The 27,195-nt window shown below is 34.1% G+C and overlaps 2 protein-coding genes and 1 non-coding gene across 4 annotated transcripts; 2 read left to right on the forward strand and 1 right to left on the reverse strand.

Annotated features, from left to right (window-relative positions):
- Window positions 1-2,971: 2,971 nt before the first annotated feature.
- LOC124919974 (rust resistance kinase Lr10-like) lies at window positions 2,972-5,629 on the reverse strand. 2 transcript variants are annotated; one of them, XM_047460349.1, is made up of 3 exons: window positions 5,495-5,629; window positions 4,376-5,037; window positions 2,972-4,199 (listed from the first exon to the last, which is right to left on the reverse strand). In XM_047460349.1, exons 1-3 carry the CDS (start codon window positions 5,542-5,544, stop codon window positions 3,076-3,078), a joined length of 1,836 nt encoding a protein of 611 aa, XP_047316305.1. In that variant the 5' UTR covers window positions 5,545-5,629; the 3' UTR covers window positions 2,972-3,075. The 2 variants fall into 2 exon arrangements, with proteins under 2 accessions (XP_047316305.1, XP_047316304.1); XM_047460348.1 differs by lacking the exon at window positions 5,495-5,629 and having other exon boundaries at window positions 4,376-5,457.
- Window positions 5,399-7,726, forward strand: LOC124919973 (rust resistance kinase Lr10-like). Its single transcript, XM_047460347.1, has 3 exons — window positions 5,399-6,280; window positions 6,356-6,409; window positions 6,494-7,726. Exons 1-3 carry the CDS (start codon window positions 5,455-5,457, stop codon window positions 7,561-7,563), a joined length of 1,950 nt encoding a protein of 649 aa, XP_047316303.1. The 5' UTR covers window positions 5,399-5,454; the 3' UTR covers window positions 7,564-7,726.
- Window positions 7,727-12,257: 4,531 nt separating this feature from the next.
- Window positions 12,258-12,341, forward strand: TRNAL-CAA. The gene has a single exon. It is a non-coding gene; the product is annotated as a tRNA-Leu (tRNA).
- The last annotated feature ends 14,854 nt before the right edge of the window (window positions 12,342-27,195 follow it).

The following is a 27,195-nucleotide window of genomic DNA, read 5'->3' on the forward strand; positions in this document are numbered from 1 at the left end:
ATTTATACAAATAATAATTTAAATATATTAAATTTATAAAAATAATATATATATATATATATATATATATATATATATATATATATATATATATATATATATATATATATATATATATATATATATATATATATATATAATGTAATAAAAAATGACACATATCAACCTTTAAATTCCATTCTTTCCCGCTTTAACTTATAAACTTAATTATGGTCGAAAATTTAAAAAAGAAATAATATATTTAATTATTATATATTTTATATTTACTAAAAAATAATATAATCATTTAAATTATTATTAATTAAATATGGATATGATGTTATTGAGAATTTAAAGGAGAAAATTCTATATAAAATTATTATATATATATATATATATATATTTTTAGAAGAAATAACATAATAATTTTAATTTTTTATTAATTAAATATATATTACATTAATATTATCTATATGTTGTTGAAAATTTAAAAGAGAAAATTATATATATTTTTTAAGGAGGAATAACATAACATAATAGTTTTAAATTATTATTAATTAAATATATCACAATAATATTATTTAACACATATTATTAAATATATATCACCTAATAATTTTTTAAAATTATTTTTGTTATTTCTCATAAAAATATATAAATAATAATTTAATATATATTTAATTAATAATAATTTAAAATGATTATATTATTTTAGTAAAAATAAAATATATATATAATTTAATATATTATTTATTTTTTAAAAATTTTAACCATATTTAAGTTTATGAGTTGAGTGAGAGAGAAATAAATATAAAGATTGACATGTGTCATTTAGTAATTGGATTCAGGCACTATTTGTATGAGGAACCAATTCCTGTTCTACTCACCTTTCAAATAATTTTTCCCAAACTACCCACCTTTTCATTCACATTCCCAAACTACCCACCTTTCTCTCTCTCTAAATCATTAATCAGCCTTTTAATTACACATCTTTCACATTAAATTCACTAATTACTTTATTTTATAAATACAAATATATATAATTAAAATTAATAATATATATTAAATAAAATATATTATATAAATATTAAAATAACAAATATATTTTATTTTTACTTAATTTTATAAATATAATATATAATTAAAAATAAGCATTATAAATTAAATAATACAAATAAATATTATAAACTAAAACAAAAATCATTACTTACACCTTTAATATTATATATTAAAATAAAATATATTATATTATATAAATATTAAAATAACACGTATATTACATTAAATATTAAAATAACACATATATTTTATTTCTACTTAATTTTATAAATATAATATATATAATTAAAACTAAACCTATTAAATTAAATATCAAAATAAATATTATAAACTAAAATTAAATAAATAACATAAACCTTAAAATAAATTACCTAAATCTTAAAATATTTATAAAAGTATTAATTTAAAAAACCTTAAAATTACAATAAACTTTAAAATATACATATTATTTTAATATTTATGTAATATATATATTATTTTAATATTTATATAATATAATATATTTTATTTTATTTTAATAAATAATATAATATTAAAATTTTATGTAATGTAATTTATTTTAGTGTATAATATTTTATTTTAGTTTATAATATTTATTTGAATTATATTTATAATGCTTAATTTTAATTATATATATTAAAATATATATATATATATATATATAAAATAAAGTAATTAGTGAATTTAATATGAAAGATGAGTAATTAAAAAGTTGATTAATGATTTAGAGAGAGAAATGTGGGTAGTTTGAGAATGTGAATGAAAATGTGGATAGTTTGGGAAAAATTGTTTGAAAGGTGGGTAGGACAGAAATTAGTTCTTTGTATGAGTAACATCGAATTTAAACAGTAAAATATGTTAATTTGAGAATGAATAAAAAAAGTAAGTTAATTTGAGAAGTTGAACGTCAAACTAGGTTTGTTTGGGAAACCACCCCTATTCTACAACTAGATCATTTGTGTTTTTTTTTTATTATTAAATATTAAATTCAAAATATTATAATTGGAATATTTTGAATTTTTTTTTTAAGTTAAGTTTGGAAAAATATCTAATAAAAAATGAATTCAGTTTTTGGTTTGTTTTCGAGTTGAAATTCAAACTCAAAAATTAATTTGAAAACTGTATTTGAATTCGATCGGATATTCAGTTCAGACCAAATATTAAAAACCTCTAATGATATGTGAGTAAGAGAATTTTTTTAAAAAAATATCCTTAAATGCACATGGGTAGGAGAGAGAAAATTAATAATGTCCCGAAACGAAACGCACGTAGATAGGAGAGATAAAATTAAAAATGTCTCGAAACGGTTATTTTGAGACAAATAAAAAATAAATAAAAATAAAAAATCTGGTCCCGAAATGAGCGTTTCGGGATGTGGAGGCAACGTGACAGGCCACGTCGAATCTTGGACTTGTTTTCGCTAAAATTTTCGTTGAGATTATAATTCATTTTCTTAATATTATAGTTCAGAACTAAATACGGGTTATCTTAATTCAACTTATTCTAAGCGCTTAAATACTTTTGTTACCTATTATCTAAAACATGTTATATTTTAATATTTGTTGGGTTCAGAACTAAATATGGATTAGTTTAATTTGAATTAGTTTAATTTAACTTATTCTTTAAATGTTTAAATACTTTTGTTGATATTAAACTTCTTCAAAAAACTAACATTTAATATAATTGATATACTTAATTGATAAGAAAAAATATATTAAATATAGGGTGTTAGTATGACATTCACAATCCTAACCTTCTCTTCAACTTTGACATTATAAATAAAAAAAAAAAAAATTGGATCAAACTTTCTTTCTTGTAATACCTATGAAACAAAAACATCTCTTAAAGTGTCTTGAATATGAAGATAGTTTTATCCCAAAAAAATAGACATCTCTTCAACTTACTAGCTAGTATATGACATTACTTAAGAGTATATCCCAAAAAAATATATTACTATGTTACATTACCAAACCATAGTAGACATCCTTAATTGTACATGAACAAGACAAACAACAATGAGCAAATTTCAATGACACCTTAATTCGATACAGAAATAGCAGATTCAGATTCTAAACTACTAATAAAAGAATCCATACCAATGGTTTCCTTGTTAGTGATTGGATCAATAGAGACAAATGGATTTGGAGGGAGGGTTAGTCCAATTCCATCTCCTTCTAATGTTTGAACAACCACTTTCATTGAGGGTCGATTGCTCGGGAACCATTGAATACACCAAAGTCCCATAATTGTTAGTTTGTTTATAATCTTTTTGGAGTTTTCATCTGCTTCATGCTCAATTTCAACCGCTAATTCATCTCCTCGATTCAATCTGTTGTAAATCCACTCTGGAAAGTAAGCATCACTATCATCTTTCTCAGTAGGTTTTGTCCTTCCTCCAACTATCTCCAATAAGAGCATTCCAAAACTATAAATGTCGGATTTATACGACACACTTCCAAAATTCCTCGAGAAAACCTCAGGTGCAATATAGCCTATGGTACCCCTAGCAATAGTCATGGAAATAGCACTTTGTTCCTTAGAGCAAAGCTTGGCCAAACCGAAGTCAGAGATTTTTGGGATGAAGTTACAATCTAATAAGACATTATGAGGCTTAATATCAAAATGTAGGATTCGAAGATCACAACCTTGGTGAAGATACTCTATTCCTTTGGCTATTCCCAAAGCAATTTCTTCTAGCTTCTTCCACCCAAGTGATTGTTTCTTACCCTCAAAAGATATAAACTTCTCGAGTGAATAATTCATCATGAACTCGTAGATTAAGGCCCTTTTGGATCCATCAGCACAATAACCGACCAATCGTACTACGTTAACATGGTGAATTTTTCCCATGGTTCCCACCTCATTGATGAACTCATCCCCGTTTCCCTTGGCATCATTGAGGACTTTAACTGCTACATGAACATCGTTTGATAGCTTTCCTTTGTAAACTGTTCCGTAACCACCTTGACCGATCATGGTAGTGAAATTGCTAGTTATCTTCTTAATATCTTTGTATGAATATCTCGAGGGTTTAAGAGCTCTATAATCTTCCAAGAATTTGTCAACCTTTAGTTGATATTGTCTAGTCTTTTTGTCCGAGTTTAGGATGGAGCATGTCAAAATTACTCCAACAAGAAGAACAAGACTAGTTAAGCTACAACCTACACCCAAAGTTGAGAAAACATTAAGAGAAGTAATGACCTATTTGGAAACACTTTGAAAACAGAACATTGTCTAATAAATTTATCTCATCTGGATCTCGATTCAGATACAGATCCAGAAACAGAAACATAAAGTGTTTCCAAATGGGTGTACAAAAAAATCACAACAAGGTTACCTGCAATAAGAAGTTTTTGGTTAACACCTCTTGACTGATTCAACTCTCCATAGCACTCTGTTTCAAGTCTCACGATGTTGTGTCGAGTATTATTGTTCTTCCTTAATCTGCAGAGTTTTTGTTGTGATTCACAATGGCCACACATGGGCTTTGACCAACTCAATGAAAAGTCATGTAAGCTAGAGATTTTGGTGATAGACTTGCATGGCCACGGTGGAAGGTCGTTCAACTCAGCGTAAATGCAAACAGAGAACACCTTTTGGTTTGAATCGCTAGCGCAGTCCACTACATAAGGTTTTAGAGGTGAGCATGAGATTGATGGCACCCTACAAAACTTATTATAAGAAGAACTATTAGGACAACTGAAGTAGTAAGTCGTGTCAGGGTCATGGAACCCTGAGACAATTTTTGTATTTTTTTCTGAAAATCGAGAAGCAACTAATTGGAAAGAAGAAGCTGAGAAGTTGAAGTTTATATATTTCTTCACAAGACAACCATCTGGATCATATGCAGAAAACAATTGAGCTCCATAGTTTATTTTGGTTATGACCACCTTCCATGAAGAAGAAGAAGTGGGCAGATTGAGGATGGTGTGGTTCTTGGGAGAGCAAGAGAGATCAAATCCGAGATAACCACAATGATTTGGATGCCTTCCAATAAGCCTGAAAGGAAAGCGGATGACATTATGCCCACATATTTCTGGCTTGCACTCATCATCATGTTCAATTATTGTGGCAGTTTCAAATTCTAGCTTGAACATGAGGATGAAGATGAAGAACAAAAGAGAGAATGACATTGTCATATCTTTCTTTAGTTCCCTCAAAATGAAGACAAACTTAAAACGATTCTTGTGGTAGCCTACTGACTTGACTAAGGGATAAGAAATAGGACAATGATTCCCAATAACCAGCCCACATAGCTATTAATTCCCAACAGCCAAAAATACCATTAACTCCCAATAACAAGTCCACATAGCCATTACTGCCCAATAACTACATAGCCATACACTCATAAATAAATATCTACAGGCATAGATAGATCACTTCTCAAGATCAAGAAAACTTCAATCCTGAAAAAGAATGAAGGAAAGTCGGATTTATCTAGCATTTTACTATGTACCTCTGCTTTCTCTTCTGTTTATAACAGAATCCAATGCTCACAAGCTTCATTGTTCGTGTAGCCGTCCTTCTTCATGTGGTAACCATGAAGTGATTGTCCAATACCCATTTCGATTCAGATTCGATCCAGAAGGATGTGGAATGAAAGACTATGAACTGGAATGCGAGAATGATCGGCCAGTCCTGTACATTGGTTCTGGAAGATACTATGTTTTGGGAATCAACTATGACAACTATAGAATCAGAGTTATCGATGACGGCATTCAAAAGGGAAACTATTCTTCTCTTCCTCTTCATTTCCTAACACCTAATATGTGGTACGAGGAACTGAACGTACCTTATGATAGGATTGGAACGAAGACGGAAAGAGCTGTGATCGCAAATATAAAGTGTGGGAAACTGTCGTCGGTGATAGAATTGGAAGAGGAAGAGATGGATTTGGCTGTAGTGAAGCTAAAACAGACACATTCAGAAGTTCTTACTCGCTACTTTTTGTTCGGTACTCTTCAAGAGTGGGGGAGAAAGAAGTTGCCTGAAGGGTGCGGCATAGAGAGCCTGCACTTGACACTCGCGACCTCAATGGATTGGCTTCGTAGGGAGAGGATGAGTAGCAACGATTCCATATTATTCTCACGCTTCCATAACGATTTGGCTCGTGGATTTGAGCTTGGATGGATTGACGGATATTGTGCTTCTGACCTTGATAGGAATGATTGCTACGTTGTTGATAATCCTTACGCCGCCTATTGCAGGGATCGGATTCTGCTTCATATCACTCTTTATCAACGTGGGTATTGTTTGTTTTATGAAGAATGTATCAATTTCAATTCTTTAGATAAACTTCTCAACCCTAATTTTGCAGGTCTGATGAACTTTATGTACGGTCATCATGGTTTTGCTATCTTGACAGATTTGGGTAATAACCCTTTCTATAAGTTCTTTAAACCCTTTAAGTAAAATTTTGCAAATGTTTGATTTAGTTTGTCTTTCAATTGGCTAGGTGAGTGTCTTGCAGCAAGAACTTTTTGTGGATGGATGTTGCTTTGTATTTACTTGATATACAAATATCGAAGAAGACATTTGTCGGTTTTCGATTCCATTGAAAACTTCCTCCAATCCCAAAACAACCTCGTGCCCATTAGCTACTCTTATCGAGAGATTAGAACAATGACAAAAGGGTTCAAGGATAAACTAGGAGAAGGAGGATTTGGTTCGGTGTACAAAGGTAAACTTAGAAGTGGTCATGATGTTGCAATAAAAATGTTAGGCAAGAGCAAAGCGAATGGGCAAGAGTTTATAAACGAAGTAGCCACCATCGGAAGAATTCACCATGTTAATGTGGTTCAACTTATTGGATTTTGTGCTCATGGATCTAAACGTGCACTTGTGTATGACTTCATGCCCAATGGTTCCTTAGAGAAGTACATATCCTCTCATGAAGGTAATTCGGTTTGTTCTTTAAGTTGTGAACAAATGTATAATGTCTCACTTGGAATCGCACGTGGGATTGAATATTTGCACCGAGGGTGTGACATGCAGATCCTTCATTTCGATATCAAGCCTCACAACATTCTCCTAGACGGAAATTTTACACCTAAAGTTTCTGACTTTGGACTTGCAAAATTGTATCCAATTCATAACAGTGTTGTATCTCTAACCGCTGCAAGAGGAACCATGGGCTACATGGCTCCTGAGTTGTTCTACAAAAACATTGGTGGTATATCTTATAAAGCGGATGTTTACAGTTTTGGAATGCTCTTGATGGAAATGGCTGGAAGAAAGAAAAGTATGAATGCACATGTAGAAACTCTAAGCAAAGATTACTTTCCATCGTGGAGATTCGATCAATTCAATGACGATAATGAGGTAGATACAAGAGAGACTAGAGCTGAGGAAGTGGAGAAAGTGAAGAAAATGGTGATTGTGGCCTTGTGGTGCATACAATTCAAGCCAAATGATCGACCTCCAATGAACAGAGTGGTAGAGATGTTGGAAGGAGGCCTTGAGCTATTGAAAATGCCTCCAAAACCTTTCATTACTTCTTCCGAAATGGTAACAAAGGATAATTAGTAGGTAGTTCCTCGATTAAAGGTCGATCAAATATGAAGAAGGTACTTGTTTCTAGTAACCAATAGCCATGTATGTATTTTATAGTTTGGTCTTATTAGTAGTTAAATGTATATAAACAATTAAGTTGCAAAGTTATGATGGGTTATGAATGTAAAAGTTTGGAAGGTATAAGTCATATTCAATACACAAATTAAGTTATTAAAATCAATAGATATAATATATGTATAATATTTATTATGTAATATTCAATATGTGTTTAATATTCTTTTAATTAGAATATATATTATTCATAAAGGAGATCGGAGATAACTATGGTCCCCGCTGAAACTCAAATCGCTTTCAGATAGAATTGAACTCGTGACATTTTGATCTCTTAAGTCGACTCTTACCACTGAACTACCTTGGTGTAGTGTTTTAATATAATTTAATTTGTTGTGTATGGTTAAATTTTTATTAGTTAGGTTGTTTAATTAGCAATTCGGTTCTTCATATTAGTCCTCATCTCTTCTAATTTTATTTTATTTAGATTACAAATTCTCTCTTTTTTGTCGGAAACAACCAAACTTTTTTGCCAGAAATAACCAAGCTCTTTTGCTGGAAACAGCCCAGCTCTTTTGCCAAAAACTTATCACAATGATAAACTTTGAACATTATTTGCACGAAACGAAATGTTTTGTTTTGTTTGGAGAACTAACAAGGTACTTTTATTTTATGAATATTCAGAAAATAAACAACATCAACGAGAATGATCAGTAGTCCGGTTCTTTGACAATTAAAAGTATAGTATATATACTTTTTTATTGTTATGTTAATTCACCCTTTGCCTCTATCACCGATAATGGTCCAAATTGGGACGAATCCAAAATTTATTTTTCGAATCATATGAAGCATAGTTCACCTGAGTAAACTATACTTTACTTGGGTGAATATACTTCACCTGAGCTTGTATGGATAATGCAGCTAAAGGTGATTAAACTTCACCATTAACTACATTATTCACCTAGGTGAACTATACTTCACATGCGGATGACCTATGTTTCACCCGGGTGAATAATGCAGCTAGGGGTGAAGCTTAGTAGCTTAGTTCACCCTTAACTGCATTATTCACCCGAGTGAACTATATTTTACCCGATTCAACTAACAAGCTTTACTCTCTTCACCCGAAACTAATTCACATGAAGCTACTTTATTTTATTTTCTTGGCTGCTTTCTTCACTTCACATTAATCTTCATTTTTTCATTATCTAGAAATCAGAATGAATCTACTAAGTGCCGTCGTCAAGTATATTTTGAGCCAAACTTCAGATTCTGTAGAATATTTCAATAGAATTAATAGCACAAATCGGTTCGGTGGGGAATTTGATAAAGAAGAAGATTTCTTTGAATTCTACTTAGCATATGTCAAAGATATCAGATTTGGTATAAGGTACAATACAAATCATAATGACAAATCAGGTTTACTATTAGACATGATTTTTTTTGTTTAGTGCATAGGGTTAAAGGGAAAAAGATAAAAGAGATATATATGTCAAACGTAGTGTGCAGAGACAAAGTTTGGTTATGAGGCTAAAATGAAGATAAAGAGGCAAGATAATTGAGTGTTTAAAGTAGTTGACTTTCACAGTGAGCAATGTCATCCTCTTGAAGTCCAATGAAAACTCACTTGTATAGATGTCATATGAATATTTATGCATCTTCAAATTTACAAATTGAGATACATCTGATGTGGGAATCCCTCGAAAGACATCATATGCTCTTTTGGCGAAACAAGCAGGTGGGAGGGACAATTTAGGTTTTATTCCTAATGATTACAAAAACTACATGCGATCCAAAAGAACAAGAGATTTTGGGGATACGAGGGTGTCTTAGAATATTTACAGAAAATGAAAATTGATGATTTCGTTTTTTTTTCTTTTATTCAACTTGATGCTGACGATTTAATAACATTTTTTTTTTGGATTGATGCTAAGAAACGATCTGATTATTGATATTTTGGAGACGTGATTTTCTTTAACACGACCTATAAGAAGAACAAAAGGTCGTCTTATTGCATTGTTTGTAGGTGTTAATCATCACAAGCAAACTATTATTTTTGGCGTGACTTTATTATATGATGAAACTGCTTTGAGTTTTGAATGATTGTTTGAGACATTTACTACAGCTATGTTTGACAAAAAAACTAACAACTATTCTCACTAATCAAGATGCTTCCATAGCAAATACATTAATCTTCTAAATGGCCTCAAATAAATCACCGTATGTGCATTTGGCACCTTTAGAAAAATGTTGTCACACATTTAATTAGAGTCTTCCATGAGTTACGAGAGTTCGCAAAAGATTTTGCATCGTGCATACATGATTACGAAGAAGAGAAAGAGTTTCTTAAAGGCTAGAATATAATGATGACAAAGTATGGACTCCAAGACAATGATTGGTTAAGGCATATGTTCCGGGTGAAGGAAAAATGGACTTTAGCATATGAACGACATATGTTTTATATATATATGAGTACATTCCAGAGGATATTCATGTTAGATAGGAATTGATGTTTCAATACCTATGATTATTATCCCATAGATTTTACAGGTAATTTCTTAAGTTCTGTAAAATAGGATTCCCAAGAGTTATCCTTGTTAGGATAATCATCACAGAAAGATCCCTACAGGAACTGTTGGAAGCACCTCAACGAGCTGCAATACACATCATTACCAAGTCACTCCAATAATCAGCATGCTATGGGTTTTATCTTTCTAAATCCCCTTATTATAAATTGGACTAAATAACCTAGTGTTAGATGTCATACTCAAATCAACGTTTTAAAAAACTAGTTTGTTGTATTCAAACTCGATTCGAGAGGGGCACTCTATAAGCATCAAAAATCTACACACCAATTTATAAAGTTAAAATAATTATTTTGATTTATTTTTGAATAAATAAAATCAAAATAATTAACTCCATCGCCAAAACCCTACTTTAAACAGTTAATTAGACTAGTTATTGTAATAATTAAAACCTAATTAATTAAGAAAATGATCAAAATAAAAAATAAAATTATTTGGGTTAAATGTTGTACTAATTTATCTCAAAATAATTTTAGAAAAAATCAGGGATTAAAATAAATAATTTAGGATCAAATGAGGTACTCATTTCATTCTCCAAATTTATTTATTTAACCCTAAAATATAAAAAAAAAATAAAATAAAATAAACTGGTAAAATATTTGTCATATTTATTTTAATATTTTGTGTATTTAAAAAATCAAAATTAAAACCAAAAGTGTGAAAGAAAAATATATTTCAAACAAACCCTTAATATTTTAAAATAAAAATAAAATCATAAACGGGTGTAGCCGAAATCTTGTGAGATAGTTATACTCGAAATCGCGCTAGCTGGATGAGCATTATATATTGATCCAATGCCAAGAAGAAGTCCACGTAGCTTTCTGCAACTGAAGACGCGCGCGTACAAGAAGTAGACGATTGGTTAACGCCCGTTAGCCAAATCGCTAACAGAACGCCTAGACACAACGACGCCTTGATATATCACTAACAGAACGCTAAACGTGCGCAAAACGACATTATTTTTTCTTCGATCATCTTTCTCATCGCGACGCTGCAAGGATAAAGATGAAGATCGTCTTCAATTTTGCAAATTTAGAATTCATCCGATAATCCACCTTTTCGGTTGATTTAAAAGCTGAAATGATCACCCTACTTCGGTGATAATTTCTACTACTTTTATAGGGTGATTCATCCTTATATCATCAAGTGGCCTCAAGAAAAGCCAAAACACCAATAATGGCTTTTGGCTGATTCAGTCCACTTGAATCATCCACCAACTTAGGGATACTATAAATACATCCCTTGAGTCATTTCAAAATCAAGGAATCTAATCTCCACTTTCAAATCGTGATTTACAAAAAAATCACCATTGAAACTTAAAGTTTCTGGATTTTTCAAAAATCCGTTTATTGCCTTAAAACTTGGATCTGAATATCCCAAAAGCCTTAAAGCTTAAAACTTGAATCCGTTTTGAATAATTTTATCATCTTCTAAGTCAATTGATATATTGAGATGATGATCAACATGTTCATTGGAGCTTTGTGAAACTACCCAAACCCTTGGATCAAAGAATCCAAGATAAAAAATGAATTTAAAAAAATTGCACTTTTGTATTTTCGAAGACCGAAGAGGTCCGACTGATAATCATCGGTCTAGACTGATACCTAGGTACATAATCATGTTAATAATTAATAACGAATGTCAGAATATTTGAGTAGTCTAAAGTGTTATACTCAAGTTTTGGTCAACTAACGTGGACGCGGGTTCAAACCCCACTTTTGACAATTTTATTTTTACTTTTTCTCTTATACACAATTGGAAGATGTTAATTTTTTTAAATTTTATTTTGTTCATTATTAAATTTCCATCTATTTCACAATTTTTGACAAGTCTCTAGTCATGATCTTTTATGGTGAATGATATAAAACAAATGTCAGGATGGTTGAGTGGTCTAAAGCGCCAAACTCGTGGGTGTAGGTTCAAACCCAATTTCTTATAATTTTATTTTTTTACTTTTTTTTATTACATAATTGGAATATGTTAATTTTTTTTTCTCTATTAAATTTCCATTTATTTCATAATTCTTGACAAGTCTCTGGTCATGATATGTTATGGTAAGAAAATAAAACAAATGTCAGGATGGCCGAGTGGTCTAAGGCGCCAGACTCAAGTTCTGGTCCACTAATGTGGGCGTGGGTTCAAACCCCACTTCTGACAATTTATATTTTTACTTTTTTATCTTACACAATTGGAAGATGTTAATTTTTTTTAATTTTCCTTTGTTTTCTAATAAATTTCCATTTATTTCACTACTCTTGACAAGTCTCTATTCATGTTCAGTTATGGTGAAGGAAGTAAAACAAATGTCAGGATGGCCGACTGATCTAACGCGCCAAACTCAAGTTCTGGTCCACTAACATGGGCATGAGTTCAAACCCATTTTGACATTTTTGTTTTTTTCTCTTATACAATTGGAAGATGTTACTTTTTTTGCTCTTTATTAAATTTCAATCTATTTCACAATTCTTGACAAGTCTCTAGTCATAATCTGTTATGCTGAAGTAAATAAACAAATTTCAAGATGGTTGAATGGTCCAAGGTGCCAGACTCAAGTTTTGGTCCACTACCTAGGCGTGGTTCAAACCCCACTTCTAACAATTTTATTTTTTTTACTTTTTTTTCTTACACAATTGGAAGATGTTAAATTTTTTTTGCTCTCTATTAAATTTCCATCTATTACACAATTCTTGACAAGTCTCTAGTCATGGTCTGTTATGGTGAATAAAGTAAAACTATATTGTGACAAAACCAGTTCAGATCTTCTGCTACCGATTGCCGTGTTCCCCTGTGGCGGACCAATCAGATTGCAGCATTATTATTTTAATAATAAATCAATCTGGGCAGGAGACGGAGGGAGGGAGAATCCGGAATCCGGGTTTAGGCCCGGGTTCACACCAGACGCCGTTAACGGAAGCGCCTGTTAACGCCAGGAAATAATATAATATTCATATGATAAACAGATAAGATATCTTCGCTCCGGGACCGTGTCAGAGGGGAGGGTGAGATACGATGGGAGCGAAGATCTACACGCCCGTTGCACTGACCCTCATGTAAACCCCGCATACCCACCCATGAGAAGACCGCCTGCCGTTCATGAAAATACACTTACACGTCTATGTAAAGACCGAATTGACAGGGATATTATATTTACGTTTATTAAATATTAATTTAATTTATTAAAAAACACATGCAGCGATATAATATTCGCTTCAATTAATTCATTCATTTATTTTCTACGAATATTTATTTAATTTTTGTATTTAATTTTTTTTGCCTAGAGACTCTCTGGAGCGAAGATATATTTGCTTCAATTAATTTTAATTAAAACCCATGTAAACCCCCCAACCCACCCATGAGAAGACCGCCTGCCTGCCATGGAAAGACACTAACCCGTTTATGTGAAGACCAAAATGACATGGATTTTATATTTCCATTTATTAAATATTAATTCAATTAATTGAAGATGACATGCAGCAACCGAACAAATCTTCGCCTCAATTACTTTTCTATTTTTTTCCTTTTTTTTATTTCATTTTTTTTGGCTGGAGACCCTCATGAGCGAAGATATATTTGCTTCAATTAATTCTAATAAAAACCTCATGTAAAACCCCCCTACCCACCCATGAGAAGACCGCTTGCCTACCATGTAAAGACACTTACCCGCCTATGTAAAGGCCAAAATGACATGGATTTTATATTTCCGATTATTAAATATTAATTCAATTAATTGAAGATGACATGCAGCAACCGAACAAATCTTCGCCTCAATTACTGGCTAGTTTTTTTCTTGTTTTTTTTATTTCCGTTTATTAATAAATGTTAATTCAATTAATTTAAAATGACATGCAGCGATATAATATTCGCTTCAATTAATTCATTAATTTTTTTTTTATTTAAATTTTTTTGCTGGAAGAGAATATTTGTTCGCCTAGACCATGTTCCATGTAAAATGGATTGAATAGTCGCTTCTCGAGAGAACACTTATTCGCCCCTGGTCCCTGTGTCATGTTACATGGAATGAATAGTCGCTTTTCGAAAGAAGACATGTTCGCCCCGGTTACATGAATATATATACCCCCTAATATGATTATTTTATAATCATTTCCGCCCGATTCATCTCTCTCTCTTCCTGCCTCCTTTTCACGGCGATTCGTAACCGGCTCCCCGTCGACCGAACCTGAATCCACATCTTCACGACTCCACAATGGTACGTATTCCTGAATAGTAACTTTTCATATTTAGGATTATGGAACTACTACACTAGATTCTGTTATGTGATGTTGTTGTCTCTTTAATCTTTAGGAAACCCTACTCTCAAAATGTCACCTTCACTGTAAATCAATGTTATTTAGGAAAAATTACCTAGTGTTATGTTTTGGGATATTATTTCCATGAAACCCTAGTACATACTAACAAAGACCGTTTTTTTTTCATGCACGTGCAGGCAACCGCCTCAGCATCCGTCCAAAACTTTGGCAAAGACTGGATTTTATGCCCAAATCAATTAACAAGTGAAGAGATAGTACTCTTCGTGACATTTCTCCCTTTTTTTTCCATATTGTTTAAGTTTTCATCCTGTTTAACTGAAATATTTATGATTGTTCTTAAACAGCACTTGATGCAACAATATGCTAACACATGTGGTGCCACGGTGACAATGAGGTGGCGAGACGATGTGACCCACGTCATAGCATCCACCGATTCTAATGGTGGATGCGGTCGCACTATCAAAGTATTGAAGGGCATATTGAACGGGAGTTGGGTCCTTACCATTGATTGTGAGACTCTGTTATTCTTAACCCTTTACTGTTAACTCAATATTCATTTTCACATATATGAAACTAAAAACACCTCTTACTTTTATACAGGGATAAAATCATCAATCAGATTTAACTGTTACGTGGACGAGGAACCATACGAGGTGCAGCGAGATAATCATGGGACTGTGGGCGGTCCAACTGGCAGAATGCGGTATTTGAACAATGTAAGTTTTCTCTTATTCCTACTCCTCCATATGATATTCAATTGTCCATGATTACTAATAATGTTTTGTATTTTCTTTCAGCTGCCGAAACTCTTCGACAGTTACACCTTCATATTTGCAGGGGAATTCATCCCGGCTTACAAACTGGATCTTATGGGGTTTGTAATTGCTGGAGGAGGTACAACTAAAGAAATGGAGAATCCATTTGTCGAGCCCGAGGACGACAAAACTATAGTTGTATACGACAAGTCTCGGCACGATGTTAATGAACTTGTTTGGGTATTTGAGGCAGAGAATCCTCTGAAGACATATTTGGATGTGTTTGGTGTTCCTCACACAAGCTTGCTAGAATCCATTGCTGCTTGTGATTTGCAGCCTTTGTTTTTGTAATACACATGTGTTGGTTTAATTTGTTACTTAATATTTGAATATTTTGCATTCTTGAAAATTCAATGTCATATTTGATTTCAGATTTATCTTTTTTGTTCTTCGAATTGTTTTTTTTTAAAACATCAGCCTTATATTTAACTAAATCTTGAAACATTAAGAAATAATGTATAACTTGAAGTATAAATTTGATAAATAATTAATATTTTTTAAAACTACTGTCAAAATAATATTTCTAAAACAATTGTCAAAATAATAACAGTATGTGAAGAAATCTTCGCTTACTGATTGATTGATTGATTTATTAATTTTATTTCATAATAATTTTTGTCATTTAATTATTAAAATGAAATAATTTTTTTAACAAGTCACCTCACCGCCACCTAACACCTGCCACCTTTTCATTAAATGCTGCATGCAGCAAGCCATGCTGCTAGACAAAATTTGTACTATTCTCTCTCTCACCCGTACGACCATTTCTTCGCCGGAGTTATACTACATTGTCTACCATCGACCTCTCCTTCGCCGGAGACTTCATTATAATATCAATCCATCTTCCTAAATTATAAAATGGTATGTTTTTGAATGTCATCTATACCTTCTTTACTTTTCGTCCCAACCTTTTCTATGTGTTTTGAATACTCGACATGAAATGTTCTGTTCTGTTTGATTATCAGGAAGGAACACATATCAGCGAGAATGATATGGACGAGAATGATATTAATGATTTAAGGTAACATTGTTTAACTTCTCCAATATTTTTAGTGCACATGTAAGCGAAGATCTCTTCACTAATATATTTTTAGATAATATCTTATAAAGCGAAACTATATTCGCCTAATATTACAATCTTCATACTGTTGAAGTGAAGCTTTCTTCGCTTATATTGTTTTCATTTTCCAATAATCTACAAGTTCTGGTTAGTTGAACCTTTATTTTCCACGTGTTCAAACTGAACAGCGAATCTGCTACTTGTCGTCGTCAATTGAATTTCGATGCAAACGGCCAACCTTTGGAGGACATCGAAGCCAACTTAATTCCACTTTTAGGTAGAGAATTTGAGAGTGAAGAAGAAGGCTACGTATTCTACTTAGCATACGCTAAACTAATAGGATTTGGTATAAGGCGCAGTTCAAAACATGTAGACAAGGAGGGTAAAATACTGGATAGAGTTTTTTGTTGTAGTGCACAGGGTGAACGGGGAAAGGACAAACGTGATGTCTATGTGAAACGTAGACGTTCTGTGACTCGGTTCTGTTGTGAAGCGAAATTGAGGATAAAGAGGGCAGACAATGGAAAGTTCCAAGTGGTAAATTTTATTAGTGATCATAGTCATCCTCTTGCAAGTCCAAAGAAAACTCACCTGTATAGATGCCATAGGAATATTTCTGCAGTTGCAGGCTTACATATCGAGATGGCCACTAACGTGGGAATTCCTCCTAAGTCATCACATGCTCTAATGTCTAAACAAATCGGTGGAAGGGAGAATCTAGGTTTTCTTTCTGAGGATTACAAAAATTACCTGCGCACGAAAAGAACCAGAGAGTGTAATTTTGGGGAAACAGGGGGTGTATTAGAGTATTTGCAGAAAAAACAATCCAATGATCCTGGTTTTTATAATGCTTTTCAACTTGATGCGGACGATTTGATAACGAATATTTTTTGGTGTGATTCCAACATGCGGTCCGATTATTCATACTTCGGAGACGTGGTCAGTTTTGACACCACATACAAGAAGAATAATGAAGGTCGTCCAGTTGCGCTTTTTGTAGGTGTCAATCATCACAAACAATCAATTATTTTTGGAGCAGCTCTATTATACGATGAAACTGCGATGACTTTTGATTGGTTGTTTGAGACTTTCACCAAAGCTATGCATGGGAAAAAACCAAAAACCATTCTTACAGATCAAGACGCGGCCATGGCTAAGGCCTTGGCGTCTACATGGCCCGAAACAAATCATCGTCTCTGTATTTGGCACATATTTCAAAATGCAGCCATACATCTTAGCTCGGTGTTCCATAATTTCAGAGATTTTTCTAAGGATTTTTCTTCGTGTATATATGATTTTGAAGAAGAGATAGAGTTTGTTGAAGCTTGGAATCAAATGTTGACAAACTACGGGCTTGAAAACAACGATTGGTTGAAACGCATGTTTAGCATCAGGCGAAAGTGGGCATTAGTGTATGGACGACAAATGTTTTGTGCTGATATGACGACAACACAGAGAAGTGAGAGTATGAACAGTATGTTGAAAAGGTACTGCTCCTACAAACACAAGTATTTAGAATTTTTCAAACACTTTGAAAGACTACTCGATGAAAGAAGATATGATGTGTTGAAGGCTGATTTCAAATCAATTACCAGCCAACAGAGTCTTAACTATCCAGTTTTGATCTTAAAGGATGCCTGCAAAGTTTACACCCCAGAGGTCTTTAAGTGCTTTGAACAACAATGGTTTATGTCGCATGATTGTGGTGTAGAAATGTTAGAGGATGTCGACACACACAGAAAATACAAGGTAACACCCCACACTAGGAGATGCTCTCATACAGTTACAGTTCATAAGAATGACGATAAGAATATCGAGTGTAGCTGCTGTAAATTTGAATTTGGAGGGATTTTGTGTGCTCACATCCTAAAGATTTTCACAACGATTGACGTGTTGAAGATTCCTCCGGCGTTGATATTGAAGAGGTGGACAAGAACAGCCAAAGATGGAATATTTGGAACTGATCCAATCGTGGACAGTACTAATGTTGATCCGAGTGAGCTTCATAACATAAGATACAGAGATTTGTGTGGGTTGTCCATGCATTTATTTACCAAGGCAGCCGAAAGAGATGACACTTACAATCATGTCAAAGAAATCATGCTGAGCCAGTGCACGTTTGTGGATAAAAAATTGCAGGAGAGTATAAATATGCAAACTCCACCAACCGGTGTATCACGTTCTGCCGAGGGTGCCCCTGTTCAAGCAAAAGGAATGAAAACTAAGAAGCCCACAAAGTCTGGTAAGAGAAGGAAAGGTGGACTGGAGAAGAACTCAAGAAAACGAAAATCAACAAGAATAACTAGTGAATCACATATTCCGGTATGAAATTGCTGACTTACCTTCTTTACTAATAATTGTGTTATTAATATTCATATAATAACATACTTTTAAATAAATTTGATATTCCTTTCCAGCCATCAAGTGCAATGCCAACGACAACTCCTCAGTTCTCAACTCCTCAACAATGGGACGAAAGTTTCAGCATGGACGCCAATACTCCGTTCACTGTTCTTTTGTCATCTCAACTATCGAACTCCAGTTTCATGTGAAATCTGATATGTATATAGTATTGTATGTATGTTGTATTTGAAACCAAGAATAATGTCGAATGTATGCATGCAAAGTTTTATGAAATACCAAATGAATGACCACACTAATTCATTTCTAAAAAATTAAAAACACCCAAATCAATCGAATATTTATTCGCCCCCAGTCAACTAATATTAAGTATCCTTTTAGTTACAAATGGAGAAAATGAAACATAAAACTGAGGCGAATATGTGTTCTCTTGAACCTCACCATGTATCTCGGGCGAATATTTATTCTCCTCATATTTGTCTGATGAAATTGATATTTATGTTGAAACTGGTATTTACATGTCGGGGTAAGTGCAGTGACATGACAAGTCATCCCGCTTCTCATGGATGAGATGGTGGCTTTACATGATCAATAATTTGAGGCGAATATGTATTCGCTTCATCGAAAATATGTATTTGAGGCGAATATTTATTCTCTTCATATTTCTTTCATGAAATTCGAGGCTTCACATATATATTTTATGAATGGAAGGTCTTTGAAGCGAATATTTATGCGACTCATGTTTCTTTCACTTAATTTATTCATTTAACACATAATTGAACAAGTATTTGAAAATCAAATTTCATAAAAAACACACTTCATGTATACATGTTCACTAAGGATGTGAAGTAACAATTTTTGAGAATTGAAATTACACAACATATTCTTTATTGTAACAATAAATCATTACAATTATAGGAATAGTTTAATTACCCCATCTGTCTATGAGTACATTATTGTACTCATGTGAACTAAAATTCTTTGTAAAATTTAATTACACAATATGTATACAGTTCCTAATTCATTGACTTATCCATTTACGGCAGGAATTGTAGACCTTGCTCCTGGCCTTGTTGAGCTCCGAGCCAATGACACGCCAACAGTATTCCATCCTTAATGTCTTTATTTGGTTCCTTACATTTCTTTTAACTCCAAAGCCAGTTTTCCACCCCTTCACCTCACCTTCATACGTCTCCATGTGTCTCATGCAAAAAATGCCGCAGTCAGTGTAATTCTTTGAATCATGCCATGGCAATTTCAGACATATCTTTTCCAAACCGCCATACTTTTTAGCAAGAACGGGGTCTACGTCGTTCATATATTGTTGAATGTAGTCATCCTGATACATCATTACAAACAACATTATGTAATGTATTTTAGTGCTACTAGAATTCCAAAATTGAACTATTTTAAATTTTAATTGTAGTGTCATACCAAGATTTGTGCATTCTTATATCTTCTTTCGAAGGGCGATTGCATAGGTGACTGCCGGTTATCAATTACTTGAAATTGCCTTTGTATGAAGTTATAGCAAACCAGGTAGAAATGTCTGTCATCAATGATTGGGAAAAACAACTGTGGATAGAATTAAAGAAGATTAGATTTGAACTGAGTGGTAAATGATATTATAAGGTATGACAGCCAGAGATGTACTTACGAGGTCCACTTCCCAGAGGTCCATTTTTGAAATTTGGAAAGCCCGACCTTCTAGACAGAACCTGTCATTGAATTTTTCTCGCGTAGTTATCCCACCTTCACGAAAAATCTGTTTACAGCAGTCTTTAGTCTCACAAGAATAACATAATTGATAAATAACAGTGCTAGTACAACTTACGGTGAGCACGGTTGTGTAGAAAATCTTCTTGTAACGACGTTTGACATTTTTCCTAGAAAGGTCGTGCAAAATGTATGACCAAACATCAATAATCATACTGTCTACCCAGGTTTGATCAGCCATTGTAAGCATGTCCCCGCGCGTCACGTGTAGACATAGGTTTTCCGCAATAAATAACATTTCACTACATGAAAACAGCAAAACATGTTTCAAAATGGTGTACAATTCCTATTTTTTATGAATAATTAAGCATTTGCAGGAAACATACCTTGGATCAAGTCCTCCAGCAAATTACGAAACCCACAAAAATCTTCTGAAAGTTTGTTAGTTTCTTTTCATCCCTAAACATTTTATTGAAATGTGGGGTTTTCAAAGCTGGAGGCAAGTCCAATGCTTTAAGCCATTCTTTCGTTTGCATGTTTGGACGAGAAGACCCAGTTTGAAGTGGCGGTAGTAGACTGGAGATGCCTTCTTCAGGTTCATTCTTTACTATCTCCAAAGAAGAGGCGGTTTGAAGTGGCGGTAGTAGACTGGAGATGCCTTCTTCAGGTTCATTCTTTACTATCTCCAATGAAGAGGCGGTTTGAAGTGGCTGTGGTAGACTGGAGATGCATTCTTCAGGTTCCTTTTAACTATCGCCAAAGAAGGAGAGTTTTTGTTGGTTTCGGTTTTTGATGACATCGGTTAACCAATCAGTTTTCAAATTTCGTGGGCTTTTCTTTGGACATTTAAGGCCTTTGAAGGTCCTGCTTCCTCTTTTTTGTGATAATTAGGGTAGGAGGCAAGGCTGGGGTGGTTGGAGTGCTGGTGTTCGTGTTGGTTTCTGTTTTGGGAGTAATTGGGTTGTGCTTTGGGTTTGGCTTGTGCCATTGGAGGGGGTGTGGTTTTGAGAGGAGGAATGGGGTTTGCTTTGGCTTGTGCCATTGGAGGGGGTGTGGTTTTGAGTGGAGGAATGGGGTTTGCTTTGGCTTGTGCCATTGGAGGGGGTGGGGCTGGGGTTTTGAGTGGAGGAATGGGTTTGCTTTGGCTTGTGCCATTGGAGGGGGTGTGGTTTTGAGAGGAGGAAGGGGGTTGGCTTTGGCTTGTGCCATTGGAGGGAGTGTGGTTTTCATTGGAGGAATGGGGTTGGATTTGGCTTGTGCCCTTGGAGGGGGTGTGGTTTTGATTGGAGGAAGGGGGTTGGCTTTGGCTTGTGCCATTGGAGGGGTGTGTGGTTTTGATTGGAGGAAGGGGGTTGGCTTTGGCTTGTGCCATTGGAGGGGGTGGGGCTGGGGTTTTGGTATCTGTTTTGAGTGGAAGGGGGTTCTTGTGGGATTGGGGTGTTGGTGTGAGGGTGGTTTGTGTGTGGTCTAGGGTGTTTAGAGGATGGGTGTTGGATTTGGCTTGGTTGTCTGCGTTGATATTTTTTGGATGTTGGGAGAAAAGGGTGCTCTTGTTGGATGGGGCCGTTGGTGGGTGGTTGGCTTTGTCTTCGTTTCGGTGGTGGGGGTGAATGGGTTCTTGTTCGATGGGGCAGTTGGATTGGTGTTGTCAGGGTTGTTGGTAGGAAGGGTGTTGCCTTTCGCTTGGGTGGTGGCTTCCGTGTTGGGGTTAATGCCACTTCCTCTGGGCTGCTGCTTTTTGTTTTGGTCCAGACTCCGCTGTAAGCCTTCCCTCAGGATTGCATTGGAGTTTAGCACCGTGGCCAATGGCTCAAATGCAGACTGTACAAGTTCCATGTCGTTTATCTAGTGCATCTCATTCAGATATTTAGCCCCTTGTGCCAATTCTTCGGCAGCGGCCGCAACCTTCCTCAAACATGACGCCAGGTTTTGTGTAATTGGAGCATGCTCAGTTGGATGGTCATCTCCAGATTGTGGTGGTGTTGGCTGCACATTTTGTTGCATCGGTGGTTGCTCATTCGGAATGGCTATGCGAGCAACCACCCTACCATGTCCAAACCCCCCCTGTGCAGCCTCATACTCAACCCTTTCGTACATCTTCTTCTCGTCCCAGCATCCTAAAATAGGAAAACTCCTTGAGATCTGACTGTTTACCTTGAACTCAACCACACGGTCCAAGTAGCACAACTGATACATTAGCATGAACAAATATATGTTACGTTCAAAGTCATCAAAAAATTATGAATGTACAACCTCCAGCAAATAGATTTCTACACTCACCAAAAGAAAGGTTAATGGTCCATGGAAATAGGATGTCTTCTTTGCTTTCCACTTATAAACACTGTCGACTAGCCCGTCTAACGTGAACTTGCACCAGTTGTAGTCTTTGATTTTAGATACATCCTGGAGGGATTTCAGTACTTTGAATCTGAAAATAAAAAAGTAGTGACTCAAGCCATTTAAAATGATATTGAAGTTCTAAATGAGATCACATAATTAATGCTAGGTTCTTTGGGTTTACCTGCACTGTGGATTTTGGGATGTCCACAAAAAACTAGATACAACAAACACCACGAAGTCCATCTTGAAGTTACTGTCTCCTTCTGTGTTCTGTAGAATTTTGTCAGGCATTTGGTAGGTTGAAGGACCTCCACTGTTCTCGAATCCCCATCTCCTTCTCCACGCCGTGAGATGGTCCTTGTACACCTTGTCGTCCGTGTGATTTCCTAAACACTCTGCCACTACTAATTCACCTCTGGGTATGTTCAATACACATTGATCATCCTCTTCATCAATCTGCATCTCCTCTCCACTGTGTAGGACGATGCTCCTCCTTCTGGGATTGAATAGACTCACAATGCACCGTGAGAATTGAAGTGGGCATTTTGATATGCCAAGTGACAGAAGGGAACCAAATCCTATGTCCCTCACAGCCTGCTTCTGTTGTTCAGATAACCGGTTAATCAGGTGATGAAGGCCCGATGGAGAGGTTCTGCTCTTGAAATCGACATCAGGGTCACGAGTCCTTCTTCTTTTCTTTTGAACCTGGTTCTCACTAAGTGCTTCATTCGCCGCGTTGGCCAGAATATCCAGTGGTGTCGTGGGCGTGCCTGATGCATCGGGTTTTCGTTTCCTTTGTTGAACACTACATTATTATTAGCAAATTGGCTTACTTACCTAATCCAAATATAGTCAAATTTGTACAATTGTAACATTCGCGTAATTACCTTAGTGTGTTCACTTTAGTCGTGGATTCAGTATATGGAACTATTTGCATATCGGAATCCTGATTCTGAGATGTTAAAGTCACATTTAGATTCGAACGACCTAAACTAAGAAAACGAAATAGACACAAGCATGCAACCGTAAACACTTCTTACCATTTTCGCTGGAGCAGAAGATATTAACCGGAAGAGAAATGGATTCGTAGTCGAAATGCCGGAGACGACAGCGCTAGGTCAGATGGTAGAATAACCTGGGTGTATTACGGCCGGATTCGGGCTTCAGATGTTTTACAGTTTTACTTTGCAAAGTGCACTGTTAGTGTGAATGTATTTTCATGAGGCCGTATCGGTTTTCACAAACATGAATAAGGAGTTTCTCATGAACTTCGTACGAGTCGAAGCGATATTCGCTTTTGTAGTGTGAAAGGTAATTATGCATTATGAAAAGTAACATACTACAATAGACGAGGATGTATTCGTGCAGAACTCCGCAATGTACGAATATATCTTCGCTTAGTACATGTCTTTCTTGTTTCAGATTATTTGAAAAAAAATTCCCACAAAATGAACAACTATTTGCTTCTCAATGCTGAATAAGCGAACAAATCTTCGATCTGCCAATCTAACAGATCGTATCCAATCTAAAGGAATGAAATTTGATTCGATGGTAGCGATTGACTGGCCGTCGTCACAAAGCCTGAGACTTTGTGACAGTTGACTTGACATGTGGAAAATTTTTTGGCGCTTCATTGTACTAATTTCCTTTTTAATTGAGCTGTCAATTAAATTAAATTAATTTTTTTTTAAATATAAATGACAATGTATATATTTTACTTTGACACTCATGTAATAAATATAAGGTTTGTTATGTATGAATAATTTAATATTTCATATAATGTTAATTATAGTAAATGTAATTTTTTTATTTATGACCGTAGTATTCAGCATTTAGTAATATAAATTTTTGGTTTCGATAATAAGTGTAACAAGATAAGATCAAACATCACCTAAACTTTTTAATTAACAATATATAAATTATGATTGATGTTCCCTATCTAAAATAATGAAGACTGGTCCGATTCGATGTATAATGATTACTTTAAGATATGATGTACCGTACAAAAATATGTCTGTAATGAATTATAAATAAAAATGAAATATGATCCAGGGGATAGAAATTGAAAAATGGTTTGTAGCGAAGATTTATTCGCGGCGTGTGTTTTCCACCCACATTCATTCATAATTTTGGTCTTCACATACAAGCGTTGGTGTACTTACATCAGGTGTACAGAGTCTTCTAATGTAAGGGTTGTGTGTTTCACATGTACGTCAACTTAGAATTCATTCAAGCGAAGATTTATTCGCTTCATATTAGTTTCTCATAATTTGCAATTTTCACTGAACACGGATATATGTTCGCTTCTTTTCATCTATAATTAGATGAATGCATGTGTTTAAAAATAGAAAAATAAAATTAATTTGCAACTGTATTAAAATATACTATTTTTTACTTTTTGTGATGTGACAACAATACTGCACACTGTTCCGATTTGACATGTCATGACAGGCTTAATACTTTTACTGAATCCATAGATATGAAATGATTTCTTTATAGGGTTTTATACAAAAACACACTTCTTTTTCAATGATGACATATAATTTCTGCATGATGTGACAAAACAAAGGACTGCCTACTGATCCGCCAAGTCATTTGAGCGAATATTTGTTCGCTTAATGTCAATTATAATAATTTCATATAATATGAAATAAAGGGAAATTTAAAATACATTTAATTTTGGTCTACACATACACGGTTTAGTGTCTTTCCATGACAGACAAGCGGGCTTCTCATTGTTGTGTATGGGGGGTGTACACGGGGGACAGGTCGAAAACAATTGTGGCGAAGATTTCTTCGCTTATGGAGTTAGTTTAGCTCAGATCTCTTCCCTGTTCGTATAGCAATACTATTATAGTATTATATTGAATATAATTTTATAATTATTCATGAAAATATTTTTATTAATGTTGAAATAATTTATTATCTAATATAATGTGAATGACAATATTGAATTATTTCTTTTATTTAATATTATTAAGTGTTATTACTTTTTCGTGAATGAAATTACTTTTTCATGATGTGACAAAGTGACTACACACTGTTCGGATTTGATATTTCATCACGGGAAATTTACTTTTTCTGAATCAATAGATCTAAATATTTTATGAAGAAAACAGATTTTCTGTTTGCTATAAATGTAGGGATTACATGAACAATCTTCGTCGGCAGCATGAAATATCTATTGAGCGTTGTTGTTGAGAGTGTGTGTTTTTTTCATATAGTTTGTTGGGATGTATCATTTGGGAGATTCTCTGTGATGGAAAACTTGTACAATGAAGATCAACTGGTGGAAAACATCTTCAGTTACCACGAATGCTTGGTAACTCAAGTAGAAACTACCGATCAAATGAAGATCATTCGTGTACACTGCTGGTGGGAAGCGCCAACTGTAGGAGATTCCCTGGGATGGAAAACATCTCAAGAGATAACTCAACAGGTGTATGACCCCAGTTATGCGTGAGAGATCCGCTGTGGTTGCTTCAATGGAGATGCCTTGAAGCTGGAGATGCAGATGAATATTGTTAAAATGTACAAATGTTTATGAAACGGGGAAATGTTTATGAAACTTGTAATGAAAATTTGTACGTCGAATTATAATAATTATTTGTTATTTATATTTTCATGCAAATGTCATTAAACATTAATAAAATAACGAATTTGTTAGAAATAATAAAGTATTATCATATCTACTCTTCTGGCTAAGTATACGTTGCCCATAAGTCATATCATTGCCATAATTAAATGTAAGTTTTGGTCCGATTCGATGTGTAATGATTATAAATAAAAATTAAATGTGATTAACGGATAGAAATTGAAAAATTTGTTAGAAATAATAAAGTATTATCATATCTACTCTTCTGGCTAAGTATACGTTGCCCATAAGTCATATCATTGCCATAATTTTAAATGTAAGTTTTGGTCCGATTCGATGTGTAATGATTATAAATAAAAATTAAATGTGATTAACGGATAGAAATTGAAAAATTGTTTGTAGCGAAGATTTATTCGCGGCGTGTATTTTCCTCCCACATTCATTCATCATTTTGGTCTTCACATACAAGCGTTGGTGTACTTACATCAGGTGTAAAGGGTCTTCTCATGTAAGGGTTGTGTGTTTCACATGTACGTCAACTTAGAATTCATTCAAGCGAAGATTTATTCGCTTCAAATTAGTTCCTCATAATTTGCAATTTTCACTGAACACGAATATATGTTCGCTTCTTTTCATATATAATTAGATGAATTCATGTGTTTAAAAATTGAAAAAAAAAACATAATTTGCAACTTTATTAAAATATAATATTTATTAATTTTTGTGATGTGACAACAATACTGCACACTGTTCCGATTTGATATGTCAAGACAGGCTTAATACAGTAATCCATAGATATGAAATGATTTCTTTATAGGGTTTTATACGAAAACACACTTCTTTTTTCAATGATGAA

The sequence above is a fragment of the Impatiens glandulifera genome, chromosome 1, assembly GCF_907164915.1.
Source record: "Impatiens glandulifera chromosome 1, dImpGla2.1, whole genome shotgun sequence".
Classification (NCBI taxonomy): Eukaryota; Viridiplantae; Streptophyta; class Magnoliopsida; order Ericales; family Balsaminaceae; genus Impatiens; species Impatiens glandulifera.

What these genes read in the sequence shown, in the direction of transcription:
- LOC124919974 (XM_047460348.1), bottom strand. Translation starts at nt 5,177, where the DNA reads ATGACAATGTCATTCTCTCTTTTGTTCTTCATCTTCATCCTCATGTTC. An exon ending in CCAAAAACTTCTTATTGCAG is followed by an intron (nt 4,200 to 4,375) that starts GTAACCTTGTTG and finishes CTTTGGGTGTAG; the next exon opens with GTTGTAGCTTAACTAGTCTT.
- LOC124919973 (XM_047460347.1), top strand. Translation starts at nt 5,455, where the DNA reads ATGAAGGAAAGTCGGATTTATCTAGCATTTTACTATGTACCTCTGCTT. An exon ending in TCATATCACTCTTTATCAAC is followed by an intron (nt 6,281 to 6,355) that starts GTGGGTATTGTT and finishes CTAATTTTGCAG; the next exon opens with GTCTGATGAACTTTATGTAC. An exon ending in TGCTATCTTGACAGATTTGG is followed by an intron (nt 6,410 to 6,493) that starts GTAATAACCCTT and finishes TCAATTGGCTAG; the next exon opens with GTGAGTGTCTTGCAGCAAGA.